The sequence below is a fragment of the Molossus molossus genome, unplaced genomic scaffold (assembly GCF_014108415.1).
Source record: "Molossus molossus isolate mMolMol1 unplaced genomic scaffold, mMolMol1.p scaffold_m16_p_23, whole genome shotgun sequence".
In the NCBI taxonomy this organism is placed as follows: domain Eukaryota; kingdom Metazoa; phylum Chordata; class Mammalia; order Chiroptera; family Molossidae; genus Molossus; species Molossus molossus.
The window spans coordinates 3,546,276-3,564,937 of NW_023425359.1; the positions used below are offsets into that span (position 1 = coordinate 3,546,276).

Sequence of the window (18,662 nt, forward strand, 5' to 3'; positions counted from 1 at the left end):
AGCATTTTCTCTTGAATTCTCTTTAACTGCCTCTATATATGTTTACTGCTGCAACTCTTAAGATAAAATTAGTTAAAATGGATATATAAGTAAAGATGGGTTAACTTCTTTGTATAGGCAGAACATGTTTGAGAACCATTCCAAATTCTGCAAGGATGGAGACTAATTTATATAGAATGGTTGTGTATTTCTTTGATGTTGGAGATGACAGCTTCTGAGGTACACACTACTGGGAAACTATTTTATTTTTGTTGAGAGAAAGCTGTAAGATTTCAAACTATTTCAAATGTAGGCCATGGTCTTTCCCGTAGTTGCCAGGTACCTTTGGAATTTAAATGTGAAACATTAGCTAGGAGGTGTGGCTGTGGATGCAGGTCCGGGCTGGCGGGTTCACGTCTGTCTGTGCGCCCGCCCGCCCGCAGGTGGAGCACCCGCAGAGGTCGAAGAAGGCGGTGTGGCACAAGCTGCTGTCCAAGCAGCGGAAGAGGGCGGTGGTGGCCTGCTTCCGGATGGCCCCCCTCTACAACCTGCCAAGGTCAGAACTCTTCTGTGGTGTGTTTGTTTAATCCTCATCTGAGGATATGCTCGTGGATTTCAGAGAGAGGAAGGGGTAGAGAGAGAAACATCGATCGGTTGCCTCCTGCACGTGTCCTGACTGGGCATTGAACCCACAACTTAGGTATGTGCCCTGACCAGGAATCGAACCTGAAACATTTTTGGTGTACAGGACAATGCTCCAACCAACCCAGCTATCTGGCCAGGGCTCATGTTTATAACAGATTCGAGTTATTTTCCCTCCTAAGTGACGGGGCCCAGCATCTACCTTCACATGAGTACAGTAGTGCAAGAACAGAACAAGATTTGACGCTTCTGTGTGACGACTGACTTTGCTTTTCTCTGTTGGGCATCCTCGGAGAACTGTGCTGTGTGAGGTAGTGGTTAGATGGCTTTCAGCTCGGAGGAGGCTGTGCTCACAGGTGAGGCAGGTGCGGCCGGGCGGGGTCCTGCAGTGGTCCTCATTAGTGTCTCTGCAGCTGGGAGCCTTCGGGTGACAGAGCTGGGGTGAACTAACTCGTGGGAGGGAAGGGAACCCCTGCCAGGCTGGTGGCTTCGCCCACGTCAGAGCCGCCATCCGCCTTTCTGACATGCCGTTTTCAAAGTGGGGTCCCTACCCCAGTGCTTCTCAAACCTGGTGCTTTTAGCAAATAGGCTTAAGTACACGTAAGAAACAGCCAAGCCTCAGCCTGCTGGGTCGGCTTCTGCAAGGGCACAGCCCGGGGTTGTTTGAAGGTCACCCTGTGATTCTGGTGAGGCCAGGCCGCTCAGCCCACAGGTTCTGGTGGTTTCAGCTGTCATGTCCTCTGCCCGTTTCGGGGCCCTCCATCACCCCGTAGGGCTCCGTAGTTGAGCTCCTCCCCTGTCCCTACGCCCAGTAGCTTCCCACGCCGCCACTCCCCTCTCTGAGGACCCCTTTGTCGTATCCATTCCTGTATCTCTTTCTTGTACTGGAATCTCACCTGCACCTCCTCACCCTTCATGATGGGCTCACTGTCTTCATTCACTTCCCAGGCACCTGTTGTCCTCAGTCACTGCGGGGGTGGGGACCTTTCCTCTGCCAAGGGCCATCTGGATATTTATAACATCATTTATGGGCCATACAAAATGATGGGCTTAAAAATGAGCCTGCTGCATTTGGTCAGGCTGGTCTGGAGAGGCGGGTGATGTTGGGTGATGTCTCTGGTATCAGTTTCCAGGGCCCTACACGGCCGTGGGCCAGGCGTTCCCGCCTTACCAGGTGGACCCCTGGTGTGGTACGTTCTGTCTTGTGATCCCCGGGGCTGCTGTCTGATGTCAGCTCGGGCAGAGAGAACTCCCTCCGCCGAGGCATGGTGCTGCAATCCAGGCTGCTTTCTGCCGGAGCGGCTCCCATCCGGTGAACGTCCGCTCAGCGTGCTCCACAGCCTTCATCCCTTTGGAAGTCCCACGAAACAGAAGTGTGTATGCGGTTACCCTAGATTTATAAATTAGAAAAATGAAGAACTTGACCGGTGTTACGAAGCTTGGGAATGGCTGAGCAGGGTTCCATCCAAGTCAGCCTGGTCTCGGCACCTCGCTCGGCCACCAAGGGGCGGTCGGCGCCGTCTCCGCACCCTGCTCGGCCACCACGGGGCGGTCAGCACGGTCTCCACACCCTGCTCGGCCACCACGGGGCGGTCAGCACGGTCTCCGCACCCTGCTCGGCCACCACGGGGCGGTCGGTACGGTCTCCGCACCCTGCTCGGCCACCACGGGGCGGTCGGCACGGTCTCCGCACCCTGCTCGGCCACCACGGGGCGGTCAGCACGGTCTCCGCACCCTGCTCGGCCACCACGGGGCGGTCAGCACGGTCTCCGCGGGCCCGCCTCTCGGGGCACCTGGCTGTTATTTTTAGCGCACTGAGATGTAGTGGCAGCGTACTACTCAGTACCTTTCACACTTACTAAGAAAACCAACACTGTGTTTGAAATTGTGCTTGTTTTAGGCACCGGGCCGTCAATCTCTTCCTTCAGGGGTATGAGAAGTCCTGGATTGAAACAGAGGAACATTACTTTGAGGATAAACTGATAGAAGACTTGGCGGTACGTCTTTAATGGGTGTATGAAGTGAAAGGGCTTCGGGCCAACAGTTACCTCGAAGAGAAAACCTCACCACAGTGTGTTGGTTTTAGGAAACTGTGTTCTCGATTGTTAACGCATTCAGTGTTTACAGGAGACTTCAGAATTTAAGATCAATTATACAAGTTTCTTATTAACTAAACTTTGAGCATGATGATTTTATTATTCTTTTAAATTCATCCTTAAAGCACCTTTAAACACCTCAGAACCAGGATGAAACTATAAAAGCTGAACCATGAAGAATTTACTCACCAAAATAAGTTGAAGGTTAACAAGAGCAAATGGAAAGTACAGGTTTTTCAAACACGCAGAGCTGAGAAGGTGGACGGGGCACAGGCATGGTGGCCCGCTGTCGTGGAGGCGAGGGTGGTCTCCTCGCCAGCCAGGAGCGGCCGCAGGCCACACCGTCTTCACCCTCAGCCATGGCCTGTTCGGGACCTGACCAAAGCCGTCGCTCAGGCTGTTACACGCCCTGGCAGAATTCTTCAGATTAGTCAAAGGTTTAAGATTCCCAGGCTAAAGACCTCTCGTCTAAAAGTTATTTCTTCATCATAAATTATCAGGGAATATATTGGATAAACTAATTTAATTCATAAACTCAATCTGATTACCCCCAGATATTTTTATTGAATTCAAATTGTCTTTATAATTAAAACAATTGTAGAATATTTAATATATTGTAGAAATTTACTCGGTTCCTGTAACATTACACCAGGAAAGGACATCATTTATGTACAGAAAAAAACACCCATGTGAGTGAATAAGTCATTGAGATACAACATATATTGTCGTACAACAAAAACTCAGGATTAGTTAATTTTGCAGTGGATAGTTCTATCCACTGATATAAACTTATTTTTTTAAGTCTGAAAAGTGTATGAAAGTGGGAAAAAATATCTGACATACACTCACATGCACTCAGACATATGCGTACACATGCACACTCACACACATAAGCACACTCACGCACACAGTTATGTACACATGCTCACCCACACACCTATTCATGCACACACAAACACACATTCATGCACTCACTTATGTACACACACACACTCATGCACATAAACACATATTTACACAAACCCACACTCATGCATACACTCACATGCCACACAGACTCATGTACACTCACACAGATCCACATTCACACACACCTACACTCATGCATACACACATACACCTACATATGCACACATATTCACATACTCACACACATATACTCACATTTACACACACACATTCACACACCTACAATCACACACTCATGCATACACACACCCACATATACACACCCACATACTCTCATTCACACACACATCCACACACCTACACTCAATCATACACTCATTCACACTCACATACACTCATGCACACACACTCACATGTATACACTCATGCACACACACATACATGCATGCCCCACACTGGCACAGCAGAAGAGAAGGGATTTCCTTTCAGTCATTGTTCCTACCCTTCATGTTGCATCTGGATGTGATTGGACATTTCATTGAAATGTGAATCTATAAATCTGACTCTTGCAGAAACCTGGAGCAGAACCTCCAGAGGAAGATGAAGGCGCTAAGAGAGTGGATCCTCTGCATCAGCTGATCCTTCTGTTTAGTCGCACAGCCTTGACCGAGAAATGGTATGGCTGGGAGGGTTCGCGTGAGACCTGGGAGGGTGAACGAACAGCCCGTGGGGTCTGTGTCACAGCTTCGTGTTTCAGTCTCACCTGGGCTGTTAGGAGAGAGACCTGTTCATAGACAGGCCCAGTCTGGCATACCCCTGTGGACCCACGTTCATGCAATTTCAAGCTTTAATATCTACTCCAATTGTACTTACCAACTTTGTAATTAGCTGACTTAGGTGAATCCGAAGCTTCTTACAAAGTGATTTTTCTCTTTACCACAAACAGTGTTTATAAATAAAACAGAGCTCAAAGCAAATTTTAGTACCAAAAATGTATGGAGACCAATAGTGACAAACTGTCCTGGGTAGATTGTGTCGCCCTTGTGCAGGAGGTCTTAGGGAACCTTTGGAGATGGGTAGGCCGTCATCTCAACCGGAGGTTTCTTCGAGGTCTATTTTAAGAGCATCCTCTGTTTTTCTTGGCTTCTACAGTCTTGTTTCTATGAGTTGACCAAAGCCACAAAGAGCAAAGCTCTGTACAGTTAAACAGGAAGTGCACTCAGGGGCCTGATAATCAAAATGTGCTCAGCATCTGCTCCTTACAAGGCACTTGACAAGACATCCCAGAGGCTGTAAAGCCTGTTTCTGCTCCCTGCCTCGTGGAGCGGCCTCCTCTGCCAGGCTGCCCTCCTGTTCTCTGCAGAAGCTGGGGACAGTCAGTTGTCAGTTCCTGTCCAGAGTCCTCGCAGAGTCCAGAGCCGTCGTTGGCTCAGTGCAGGCCGGAAAACGTGCATCTCTCCCCCTTACCAGTGTGACCCGTCCTTCTCTCACGATTTCTCTCATTACTTCCTGCCTCACACGTCATCTCATCCCTAAGCACAGAGCAGCCCTGGCATTGTCAGGCAACGACGTGGTTCCCATAAGTGAGTTACCTTGGTGGCTGAAGTTAAAAGCTGCTAAAATAACTGGAAATATGAGTTATTTTTTTGATGGAAACCTTTCTTCACCAATTCATGGTTTCCAGACTTCTTAAAAAGAGGATAAGAAGCATGTTTAAACTTTTCCCAGTTTTTAAGAGTGATTATGATTTTATAGCATAATAATTTTGGGGAGTCTTTCCTTCGGATGTCAAATATCACTTCTGCTGTCAGAAGCTCCGACCTCATTTATATTTGCTTATTTCAACTTTTGTAGTTTCAAGAAAATGCAAGTGTTTGCATTTGTGTGTGCCTCAGTAGACGTCCCTTCTGGGAGGTGAGGGGCCTTCCCGAAGGCCAGGCGGACTGCTGCTCAGCAGGTCTGGGATCTTTGCCTTCTGCTTCTGCGATAGTTCGCAACGATTAGTTTGCCTAAGTTTTGTGTTTTATTTTTAAAAATACAGTAAAAATACAGGGTGTTATATAAGTGGTGATAATTTTGCATACGAGTAGCCTTCTACTTAAAAACGATTTTTTGTTGTTTCCATAGCAAACTGGAGGAAGATTTTTTATACATGGCTTATGCAGATATTATGGCAAAGGTGAGTAAATGTCAGTCTTGATTTTATAGTGTAATTTTAATAAAGGGAAAACATTTTATCTGACAAGGGATAAAAATGTACGTATTTCTGGATTAAAATGAAATGGGGTTAAACCTAAGGTACATTCATCTCAACTTTCCACTTGTCCCGGGAATCTCTGTTCAACTTGCTTGACAGGTAGTGATTGTTTCCTCCTTTAACATTTGGTTCCTGGGGAGCTCACTAACTTTCCAAACATCCATTCATTCAGCAAGTGCTCACTGGGCTGGGCATCAAGGTACTGGAGATAACGTGGTGAATAAGGAAGAAGGGGCACACACCCCACCTTCTGGGAGTTGGCTGTCTGATGGGGAAGACAAAACTTAAACACATGATTACAAAATGTCTGGTAAGTTTAGTGTTGGAGGAACAGGTTACATAGCACAGTAGTGAGTTCTGCTTAGTCTAAGGTTCAGGAAGTCCTTTCCTGGGGAAGGAGGAGTCGATGTGCAAACATGGGGACAGCTGGTGCTTACCGAGCGTGTGCGCTGTGCACCCCGCAGCGGGAGGGTGGCCGAGGGGATGGGTCTGGAGGAGGAGCCAGCGCTACTCCGAGGCTCCTGCCCGAGCAGCGGGGAGATGCCGCCGCGTGCGCAGGTGGGAAGGAACAGAGATGGGATGAGGCCTTCCTGGGTGGCATTCCAGTGTCAGGGAAGGCTGACGCAGGCCTGGGCTGGTCAGCATCACAAGGCACCTCAGCCATGGGCGTGGCGGTCTCAGCCAGCAGAGGGCACAGGAGAAGAGAGAGGGCCCAGGACCCAGCCTTTAAGGGCTGGAGAGAGAAGAGGAGCCCGTGAGAAATAGGAGAGAATCCTAAGTGTGAGGATACGCAGGAGTTAATGGAGCAAATGAGCGGTCAACAAGGTCACACTCTGAGGGTTGAGTGGGAGAGGACGCATCACCTGGTGGCCACGTGACGTGGTGAGAACAGCGGACAGGGCTGTGGGAGGAAAGCAGAGACTCAGGTGGGAGGAGGCATGGCAGAGACAGTCCTGAGGAGGAGGGCAGCAGGTGATGAATACGGAGATGGAACTGGGAGGTAAGGGGGTTATTTTGTTTGTTTGATGTTCGCTTACTTTTTTAGAGAGAGCTTTGAACCTGCTTCGGCCCTGGTGGACAGAACCCCGTAGAAGGGGCCAGGGACTAACTTGTAAGAGTGGCCTCGCGTGGTGGGGGAAGGGGACAGGCAGGCTGCAGAGCATAATGGGACCGTCAGGTTGTCCAATGTTACTTTAAACCATAATCCACAGGAAGAATTATATTTTCCAGCATTTTTATAGAAACATAAAAATAGATACCTTGAAAGAAAATGTTCATGAAATTATACTGTTCTTGGTAGCAGTATAGTCTGATATTTTCTATTCTGTTTAAAATGCTTAAATGTTTGAGATCCTGACTCCTGAATAGATTTCACTTCCGATTAATGGACTGAAACCCATAGTTTTAAACGACGGGGTTAAAAGATAAGGGAGGAAGGTGCTTCCTCCTCTGGAAGTTGGTGCGGAGTATTAACCAGAAACTGAAAACTAGGACCCGGGGTGCAGAAGGCCGGCCTTCGGTAGTTATCTCGGAATGCACACAGTTCTCGGGGCCAAATGCACATGGGAGGAGGCAGGAAGTGCCCATCACCGGGGTCCGAGCAGGGCCCGGTCCTGGATCGCGCTGGATTTCCTGGCAGTAGAAGAAATAAGGAGACAGGAAAGACGAGCTGGAATCGGGACAGTGCAGGAGTCCTGGGCTGCGTCTCTGCGCTGGGCTCACAGGCAGAGCTCCTTGCTGCGGGTGTCGCTGCTCAGTCATTTCTAATAGTGTAGAAGTGATGCAACATTTTACATTACAGTTTGGGAAATACCTGTAACTCACTGTTCACAAGAACAGGAAAGACCTTGACCCCATCTTACATGTAATCTCAGGCTCCCCCCATTAGGCCAGGTCTGTCTGTACAAGGAAACTGTCATCCTGAATGTTAGGTCCACGATACCCTTGCTTTCTTTCTCTAAAGTTTTCATTTGCTCTGCATTTATTAATATATATATATTTTACGTATATGCATATATTACACATGATTGTATATATATATATATATTTTTTTTATCCTCACCCGAGGACATTTTTTGTTCAGGTAGAGTGGGAGGGAGAGAGAGGAAGTGAGAGAGAGAGAGAGAGAGAGAAACATCAATGTGAAAGGGACACATCGAGTGGCTGCCACCCGCACGACCAACCAGGGCCGGGGACAAACTGCAACCGAGGTACGTGCCCTTAGCGGGAACCAAACCCAGGTCTCTCCGGACCGCAGGCCGATGCTCTAACCGCTGAGCCAAACCGGCCAGGGCTGATTGTATATTCTTTATTCTATTTGTTCTTAAGGCCTACAAGGGCAGTACGCTGTATAATCGCACTTGTTTCACATAGTACTGTTGTGAAGATTCCTGCAGATATCCGAGCACTGCCCGAGCCCGCTGGGCTTCCACGCGCGGCCGCACGGCCTCCCGCGCTCTGTCTGGGGCAGCCTTTCTGTTGGCTGCATGTTCTTGCTAATGTGCAAACAGCCTGGAAACCTGCTCTTACTCCTTCCTGTCTCCTGCTTTACAGTCAAGGGCCAAAGGACGAATGAACATTCAAGTTATATGTCAAACTGTTTTCCCAAGTTGTTGCATTGAATTACATCCCTACCGGCAGGAGTCAAGAGAGCTCCTGATGATCCATCTTCTCCAGTATTGGATATTTTACGACTGACTAAATTTTGCCAACCAAATGGATGTAAAATGATATTTCATTGGGGTGTTGATTTTCGTTGCTTTTGGCTAGGTAACGTTTGGACTTAAAAATCACTTCTCTTTGGTGGCTGTCAGACTGTGTCTCTGCTGCCCTGATTTTTCCTGAACTGTCTGAGACGCGTCATCCTGTGGGTGGTTTTACCAATTTGAACAAGATAGCCATGTAGAAAGATCAAGAATGATAGCATCATAAATTAAACACTCATTGAGTTTCTGGCTAAGGAAATCTTTCCTCCTCCTTCTCTTACTGACTGCCCAGGGGTCCGGTTCCTGTTGGTTGGCATGAGAAATGGCTGGGTCACTCCCCTGAGGTCGCTCGCCTCTGTGCCACCCATAGCTCTTAGCACTTACTCCCCATTTAAAGTTCCCGGTTTTGTCCTGGTCAGTGTGGCTCAGTGGCTAGAGCATCGGCCCATCAACCAAAGGGTAGAGGGTTTGATTCCTGATCAAGGGCATGTTCTGGGTTGCAGGTTTGACCCCTGACCCCAGTCAGGGTCATGCAGGAGGCAACCAATCGATGTGTCTCTTTCACATCAATGTTTCTCTGTCTCTCTCTCCCTCCCTCCCACTCTAGCTCTGAATCAATGGAAAAATATCCTCGGGTGAGGATTAACAACAACAAGAACAAAAATGTTTCTGGCTTTGTGTCTTCCCTCTTCTGAGGAGCTACACATCACAAAGGCAGCTTAAGAGAGTGTGAAGTACAGTTGTTTGCAAAGTGAAATTCCCAGCACAGCCTGGCCAGGTGGCCTGATTCTCGCTGCCTCATGTATTCTCATTGCTAGTTCTGAGCTGTGATCTGGGTCCTGGAATGGTCTGAGCATCCTCCGCTTTAGTTTTCTCCAACTCCTTCTTCCAAATTCTCTGGACTGTACTCACTTTCCCCCGGCATGCGGTATCACTCTCCCTGGCCTAGACTTTGGTCCAGGCACTAGATCCTGTGCCTCCGGACCATCAGCGAGAACTCCCAGCATTAGCACATATGTCACATGATGCGCTTTGCTACTGAAAAATGCATCTCTTATGCCTACAAACCCACCTGTTTCTGTGCAGTACCTTAAACCGCTCACGATCTGCTGTAATTTCCGGGAGGTCCCAGCCTCCTGCAAATCAGGAGAAGTTGGTATAGGACTTGATGAATTTGTCAGATATATGTACACTCCAGAAAGATTCTGGCTGACCAGGTTTTAAAAAAATCACAAATTTTAACCCTATCAGGAGCAATCTTACTACGTTTTTTTCAGGAAGATTTCTTTTAAAGTTTAAAATATTTTATTTCAAAGTAACACTTTATAAAAAAATTTTGTCAGCTAGACTCCAAATTCCTTTATATAAAAGCAAACATGAATTTTATAGCTTAAAAGCATATGATTATAACTCAAAATGACACTTTTACTGAATCTATTGTTCATCTCAAACCTTGTTCCTCCCCAGTATTCCTAAAGGTAATAAAATTTATAAAGGAGTAATGTATTTGAGAAAATTTGAGATTTTGTATCTTTCAGAGACATTTTGTAGTAGTGTCCCAACTTGCTTACATAGTAAATACACTTATTACTTGATCAAGCCTCTATGTTTTCACTCCTAATTACTAATGGGAGTGGAGGGAAACATTACAAGGGTCACTTTAAGAACCAAAAACCCAATTACAGTGTTTTGACATTAGAGGGATGATACTGATGGAGGACGCAGATTTGCCCTCCAGATAGGTTTTGCTCAAGTTCTTAGGGGTTCTTCTTTGCAAAATTCCTGGCTAACTGGAGTCAAGATAACAATTACAACAGTGGAGACTTTCCTGCCCTGTGAGTGGATAGATCACATGCACACGGTGGAGGATTCCTGCCTTGTGAGTGGATAGATCACATGCACACGGTGGAGGATTCCTGCCCTGTGAGTGGATAGATCACATGCACATGGTGGAGGATTCCTGCCCTGTGAGTGGATAGATCACAAGCACACGGTGGAGGATTCCTGCCCTGTGAGTGGATAGATCACATGCACACGGTGGAGGATTCCTGCCCTGTGAGTGGATAGATCACATGCACACGGTGGAGGATTCCTGCCCTGTGAGTGGATAGATCACATGCACATGGTGGAGGATTCCTGCCCTGTGAGTGGATAGATCACATGCACATGGTGGAGGATTCCTGCCCTGTGAGTGGTAGCTCACACTTTGTGCTTCTGTGCTTTCCAACACCTTCTGCACAGTGAAACTGCCCTGGTGTGCCAGCTGTGTTCATACTCTCCTCGTGCGACATGCCAGGGGGTGTTGGTGCGCTGGGTGAGTGAATGAGTGCAGCGGACCTTTCAGGGTTCCTCACTGAGGGACGGAGGATCACGTGTCCTTCCTGCCACTCCAACTTAGTTCTATGTCAAAGGACTGTGACTCATTGGATTAGAAGTGCTTTTCTAATTTGTAACTTAAATTTAACCACATGCCCCCAGTGATGTACTGAGTCCTTATCAACCTAGAAATCCCCCGTGGTCGGTGGAATCACCCTGACAAGCTACCGCTTTCTCTCCTCTGTGGGTCTTGATCCCATGATTCTCCGGATTCCAGATCATGATGATGATAGCAGTGGAGGTTTATTAAAAGCTTATTATTTTTCAGACACTTGCTCTTAAGTGGCCAACAGTTTACATGTATTAATTCTTGCGATCCACAACAGACGTGGGTAATTTTTTCTTACTCCCACCTTAAATGTGAGGGTCCCGGACCACAGTGAGGAATCTCACCCTGGGCCAAACAGCAAGTGTCAGGCACAGACGGGTTGAGTCTGGCACTCTGCGTCCTGACGCGGGTGGCTACCCGCACCACTCTGCCTCCACAGAGAACATCATCGTGGGAATCAGATACAAATGCATGCATGGTTTAGCACAACTCCTACCTCATTTCTGAGAAAATAACTCAGAATAACGCAGTAGTTAGTTTTATGATTTTTTTTGCATAAAACAATATTATTAGCTTTATGTTTTCACTTTTCCCTTTGGACAAAATATAATAATAAAATGAACTTAAAAAGTGATCACAAGATTTATTTTAATGGATGGACACTGCCCTCTATTGACTTAAAAAGTTTTTTTTTTTTTCTTTATTGATTTTAGAGAAAGAGGAAGGGAGAGGGAGAGATAGAAATGTCAATGAGGGAGAACATCGATTGGCTGCCTCCTGCATGTCCCCCACTGGGGATCGGGCCCACAACCTGGGCATGTGTTCTGACTGGGAATCAAACCAGCAACCTCTTGGTGCATGGGTTGATGCTCATCCTCTGAGCCACACTGGCTGGCTGCCCCTTATTGATTTTAATTCATAATTGTTGCAAGTACCTGGGTGGTACCTGTCCGTGCACTGTGATGCCGCACCTCCCAGAGAGACATGGATCTGGTCTGAGAGCCTGCTAGGCTGTTTGAACAGGCTCTCTCATGGATACATCATATGCGTAGTATGATGCTGGCCTCATAAATATCTCCATGAGATGTATAAAATTGATAATTAGCATTTCAATTCCATAAAAGCACTATAAAATTTTCTTTTAGGTCAGGAACTGATTGATGATGTTACCATTGCCCCTAACGTGTGACGTATTGAACAGTGTTGATGACACATGAATGCCGAGTTCTTTTGTGTGTTTGTCCCCAGCATACTCTAATCCTGTTGCCCGTTTCTGCTTTTTCTTGCTTCAGAGTTGTCATGATGAAGAAGATGACGATGGTGAAGAAGAAGTGAAGAGTTTTGAAGTAAGATGGATCTTTCTAGATTTGCCTTTTCCCACTTGGAAGCATTGTTTCATAGCTCATAACCGACATTTATGTTTCTTGCTTCATGGCCCATCGAAGCTTATTGTGTCAGGAACTGCATGCCGGAAGCCGGGTGGCAGTCTGAGTCCCACCATTTGCTGAAGTTAGCACCGGGACATAGAGTAGTTCAACAGTTAGATGCACCCATATGTTCAGAATGAGTGCTCCTGAGACCCAGAGATGAGACGGCCTCAGACGGTCTCATCTCCGGGAGCCTTGTGGTCGAAAATTCCCAACAGACGTGAGGAAAATCTTTGTTTGAAGAGCAACATGACATCGAGTTTTTAACTGAAGTCTTGGTTTGATATTTTTTTCGGAATCGAAGTCAAAGATCTGGCCTGCTGTGCCTTCTGCCCGGTGAGGTCACTCATTCCCTGCACATATGTGGGTAGCCCACCTGCGGCTCGCTTGCATGGGGGCGCCCGTCTCCCTGGCCCACCTCTCGCTTGTGGGTATTTCCGCAGACCGCCCAGCTTTTCAACCTGCCTCATCTGAGATACTGCTCCATGTTACCTAGCCCGAAGGACAGGAAACAGTATTTCCCCCTTTGCTCAGGCTATACTTTCGCTTTTTATGAGAAAAACTAGGTGGAGTTAATTACCACTCTCCTTACTTATTTTAATTTTATTTTTTTGTGGTTGGTTGGTTGGTTGTTTTTAGAATTTTCAAAAAAAAATTAAGTGGAAGGAAATAGATCAGATTCTTTTAAATTTTCCTGTTGCTTTACATGTCTGGACTTTGAGCTAGAAGTCTGGAAGTACCCTGGGACCCAGCAGTGAGTCCTCAATGACAGTGGACCCCCCAAAAAGTGTAGCTGAGGCCTGGACACAGTGTCTCTTTCAGGAACAGTTTGCCATGAGCATCTCTGCTGCATTGAAGTCAATGTATAAGAAGTACAAAAACCAGCTAATCTGAGAGTAACCTAGGACTGTTGCTGGCTGCGAAGATGCCCTAAGGTTAATTTCCTGTATGGCACTGTAATCTTTTCTAATGTATGTGTATTCTGCTCTCAAGTCCATCTTATTGATCAGAAACGGAGGTAAACTAGAATGGGCTGTGAATAGCAAATAACATGTTCTGAAAGTGTGAGCACGTGTGGGTTCCCCGCTGTCTTCAGAGCCGTTGTTTATTGCTATTTTGCTTCTGTCCTCATCCTTCCTAAGGTCACAGGATCCCAGCGCAGCAAGGTAAACTGTATATGTGTGTGTATTTGTCTGGGTCTGAGTTTCAGTTTCTGTGCATTTACCTTTTTGTTAGACCCAACATCTCAGATTCTTTTGTAACATAAGGTCTTACAAACCCTTCTACAAGTTTCTAGCTCCAATGCGATTGGTCTCTTCCGTAGCCCTTCCTTGACACAGGTTTTATTCTTCTTGCAATTCCAGTAGCTCATCATTTGAAATGTTATGTTACGTGGTAACTGAGCTGCACACTGTGCTGGGGTAGAGGAGACCAGTCTGTGGATGGTGAACTGTTCGCTAGGGACTTCGCACTGAGCGCCTGGCCCTGCCTCTTGATGTTTTTTCTACCAGACTCATCACATGAAAACAGACGTAATAAGTGGCATTCCCGGTGGTCCTGGAAATCAGCCTACCATTCTAGCGATACCTTCAACCAGCAGTTGGAGAGTATCTGCCACCATTTCAACGTTGATTTCAGCATTTCATTCTAGGGAAGAACTTGATGATTACTTCTACCTCTTAATATTTTGAATATCTAAGTGCTTGTAAAATGTGTTAAGAGAAAACATTTTGATCTAGAATTACAAAAATAATTTGAGATATAAAAAATGGGGCATTACAAGGAAAATTTCCGCGAAGAAAGTGAAGCTCAGCAAACACAGAAAACGGGGGGCTAGGATGCCGAGGGCTTGCTGGCTGTCCTCCTGCAACCTCATGGACTCTTCCCTCATCTGAGCCCGTTCAACTTGCCGACTGAACTTGACAGTTTTGTCCCCTGCTTCATATAGAATACTTTTCCTACAACGACTTATCTAACAAGCGATTGCATATTAGGTCCATTATTATATATAACCTTTTTGGATGTGAGTCTACTTCAATATTAAATCTAAAAATGACAGTTAAATCTTATAAAGAGGTCAAAATTAATTGAAAGGGAAGAAAGGTTTTGGCAATTACTGGAAATGTTCATTATTGTAGTTGAATGCTTTATTTAGGTTGGATTTTTTAATAAACCAAGGCAAATAGTAAATAATTAATAACATTTCAAGTCAAATAATGTCATCTTCCTGAGCGTGCTGGGAATTGCTCACTGCGATTATCAAAGAGCTTTGGTACCAGAGTGGACCACATTTTTAACCTACGATTTTGCAAAGTATCCAGAAACGTTCTTCAGATGGTTACTTCTTCTACTCCATTCTCTCAGGTCTGAGGGAGTGAAATGAAATGACGATGCAGTGAGAGCATGTCTGGGGAACACTAAGATCCCACAGATGGACGTACCACTTACCGCAGAGCCTGAATGAATGGCAGCGGGGCCTGTGTGAGCTGCGGTGACGCCCTCGAGAACATTTTCCCCGCGTGTCGTGGAAGCTGCTCATCTTCTGGCAGATCGCGATTTCTTTTCCCGAGGAGTTTTCGAATGAGTCCCTGAGGTCCCATCCTTCTGTGCTATTGATCAGAGGGAGTTCTTGTGTCTTAAATACTATTTCTGTGGCAGAGCTGACATTTGGTGATAAAATCTTAGGAGACTGACTTGCTTGCTCTCCCAGACGGCTGCAGGCATGACGGGAATGACCTCCTCCCTGCCCATTAAGTGCGGGAGGACCACTCAGGGCCCGAATGTCTTAGACACTGATGTTCTGTAGTTATGCCAAGTGATAAGAGCACTTTTATCTGGCCCCTCCAATGATCTAATTTTGAATAGAATCCATATTTTTGGTAAATTCGGCAAGAATGAACTAGCTGTAAGATGAACACTTTCTAACAGCTACATAAATTGATCTTTGGGTTTATTTTGTTTCTCTCATAGGGACACATCAATCTGAATTTAGAAGGCTCCCTGAATCTTACAAAAAGATAACCCTTAAATATAAAAAACTGAAGATATAGCTATGTGTATAAAGTACTGAACACATTATTCCTCTTCTTTTCTCAAGAGAATTCAGTGTTTTGTTCCTGCTGTGGAAGCTCTGTGGGGAAGATTTTGATGCCGGTGTCCTCAGTACTGTGCCTGTGGCTGCCATCTGCCGCTGCATTGCAATGAAACTGTTCATCTCTCTTTTTTTATCCTCACCCGAGGATATTTTTTTCCCACTGATTTTTAGAGGGAGTGGGCGGGAGAGACACACAGAGGGACATCGATTGGCCAGGAGTCAAACCTGCAGCCCTTCCATGTGGGGGCTGTGCTCTAACCACTGAGGAACCCGGCCAGGGCTGACATTGGTAATCTTAAGTAAAGCCCGCATGTTGTAGCCCAGGTTTCCTAGGAGACAGTGAAGAGATGATGTGCTAACACTTTGTTGGGGTTGGGGTGTTACGCTCCCGGGGAGCTGTGAGCGAGAGGAACAGGCCACGCGGAGAAGGACGAGGGCAGGTGCAAGGCAGTGCACCCCGGCTGGCCACGGCCGCCCCGCTGCTCCGCACGCTGCTGCTCAGATGTGTCGGCCACGCCCAGCAGACCATGCGCACCCTACAGTGCCTCCTCGCAGAGGGGGAGCGCTTCATCTGCTGGCCCACCCCACCTCCTCTCTCTGACGGGTCCTAGGGAGTTGATCTCTTCGTACTTCCTGCTGACATTAACCAGGCTCTCCATGCAAACCTGGGGAAGCCCAGCCTGCGGAGTGTCCAGCACTGTAATGTCTGCCTGCATCAGCATGGGGGCTTCTTAGCCAGGGGCAGTGTGGTAGCAGCCAGCTTTCCCGGCCGCAGTGATGCTTTGAGTCACAGCTGGGGCCACTGTGGCTCAGAAGCAAGGCTAAGTGCCAGGCGTGGAGGGTTGTGACGAGTCAGTAAGTACACGTGAGGCTCTTAGAACAGTGCCTGGCATCGCTAACTCTACATGTACTTGCCATCATTGTTAGTCAGTCTGCTTCACTTCCCCACTAAAATCAAGTCACGGGAGCCATGGAGAAACTTCTCTGGGTGCTGAGTCGCTGACCTTCAGCAGGTCACATTTAATTACTCTGTGCCTCACCTTTTCCTGCTTTGAACTAAAAACTTGACATAAGATCGTCTTAGAGGTCATAATCACCTTTAAAATGGTCTGATTTTCTGTGAAATAGAAAATGCTATAGCAGACATACATTTAAGCATACAATACGTTCTTTTCAGGGGAATTGCATAATCCTTCTAAATGCTGAAATATTGCTGGAAGCGTATACATTTTCATTTTTTGTTCTTTGGCGGAGCAGCAAGAAAGAAAATAAGCCCCATGTTTTGTAGAATAGGAATGTCACAATAAAAATGTTTTATAGAAAAGAAGGTCTAGCTTCCATACATATGTATGTGTCTCTACCTTTCCCTGATTTGGGATTTATAATATCACACGATTATACATAAACAAGTCAGCTGAAGGGGAAAGTGTTGAGGGATGGAAGGGCTTGGGGACTTGAAGAGGAGCCTTCCCAGGAAGGAGGCTAAGCCGGAACCCACACCACCGGCTAGTTCATGCAGGTTGGCCGCTCTGCTGATTCCGTTTTCCAGGAGCTGACTTGAAATCACCTACGTGTCACAGTTCACTGTATCAGTAAAATGAAGACAGTCTTCTTGTTTGGGAGAAACAAAAGTTTCTGAAGCATTTTTTTCCCCTGAAGATCTTTTTGAGGAGGACAACATCTGATAGAATGAAAACGTCCTTAGCAATTCAGTGAAATTAATTACCTGAAAATTTATACAGTGAAGTTTATCCGAGGATGGCTTGGCATTGGATGAGTACCGAGTGTCCGAGGACGGAAGGACTGTGGATTCTTAGGGCGGTCTCCAGAAATCCTCCCTCAGCTAAGCACACAGCACTCGCAGGGCATCAGACAGCATCTGGTACCGGAGCAGGTGTCTCGGGTTGATGTGGGGTAGGGTTAATGACCGTCTGTGAACACTACCGTTATAGACACTAGATCTGCCGGAATTGGGGCATCTCAGAATTCAAATAGTCAGTTGTTAGGATCCATCTATGATAAACTTTATTCTAACTTCTCTTTTTCCCACTGATTATCCAACATCCTGGCACATTCAGGATCTAACTAACATACCTTCGGATGTTCAGAGGTTGTCAGTCACCTTCCTGTTCTTTGTCAGCCAGAGAGAGGGTTGGGGGACGGCATGTCCTTCCTTTTGCAGTCAGGGTGGCATCCCGTGTGTTTAAAGCTCTGGAAAACAAACAGGCAGGGCAGCGAAGGCTGCTTGAGGTCAGTACTGTGCTCAGGACAAACCACCTTCCCCTGATGGTGCCCATCTGACTTCGCGGGTGTGATAGCCTCTGACTGTAGTGGGAATTCTCGGGGTGTAGCACGAGTTTTGCCATCAGGACCTCGAACTAGGAAGCTGCTCCCACTCAGCTGGTATCATTGCTTCAGGGCAGTAGTAAGTAGTTCTCAACATGTCGAAAGGGGAAGCAGTATTCCAACTGAAATGCAAACGGACACCGCCCAGTCGTCTGCACAGCGCACCGCAACATTTTCAACCATGTTTCTCTGGTGCAGGGTTTTCGTTGTCTCTCTGGGCATCGATTAGCAAAACTTTGATGGGCCTTTAAACAAACTCTGCTTTGTGTAAAACCATATTCTCTCTCTCCGTGTCTCTCTCTGTTAGAGAGGGAGCGCTAGTAATTGTCCTCATCCTATTGAGAGATAGAATCTGGAAGATGATAAACTATTTGATAGTTCAGCCAGAGAGAATTACACAAGCTAAAAACTATCATTTGAGAACTGTAACGTATGTGAGAACTGTCATGTATGTGTGTAATTCTAAACCACTTGGACCATGTACTGAAAGTAAACTAGGTCAATTTCTCACATTTATAGCTTTGTAGTTCTTCCAATGGAAATATAACATCTGTAGAATCTCAGGTTAATTGTGCATACTACATGATGTCACATTACTTGGTCCTGTCAGCCATTCATATTTTCTTGAGCACTTACGTGTGTAGGGCACTGTGCTGGACACTGCCTGGCGGTGCGAACAGCTCACGTGCACAAAACCTCTGCCACCACCTCCAGGTGCTTCACAGCTCGGAAGTTTCATATGCAATCCTTTAGGTTTTAAAAATTGAGTTTAAAATTTAAAA

The 18,662-nt window shown here is 46.5% G+C and overlaps 1 protein-coding gene across 1 annotated transcript in view; it reads left to right on the forward strand.

Moving 5' to 3' along the window:
- The window catches only part of RYR2 (ryanodine receptor 2), a 450,374-nt gene that overhangs the window by 356,955 nt on the left and 74,757 nt on the right, over positions 1–18,662 (forward strand). Inside the window, exons 76-80 of the mRNA XM_036277752.1 lie at positions 423–535; positions 2,522–2,618; positions 4,199–4,302; positions 5,754–5,805; positions 12,306–12,359. Coding sequence (XP_036133645.1) covers positions 423–535; positions 2,522–2,618; positions 4,199–4,302; positions 5,754–5,805; positions 12,306–12,359 — 420 coding nt within the window. The remainder of the gene's footprint in view (positions 1–422; positions 536–2,521; positions 2,619–4,198; positions 4,303–5,753; positions 5,806–12,305; positions 12,360–18,662) is intronic.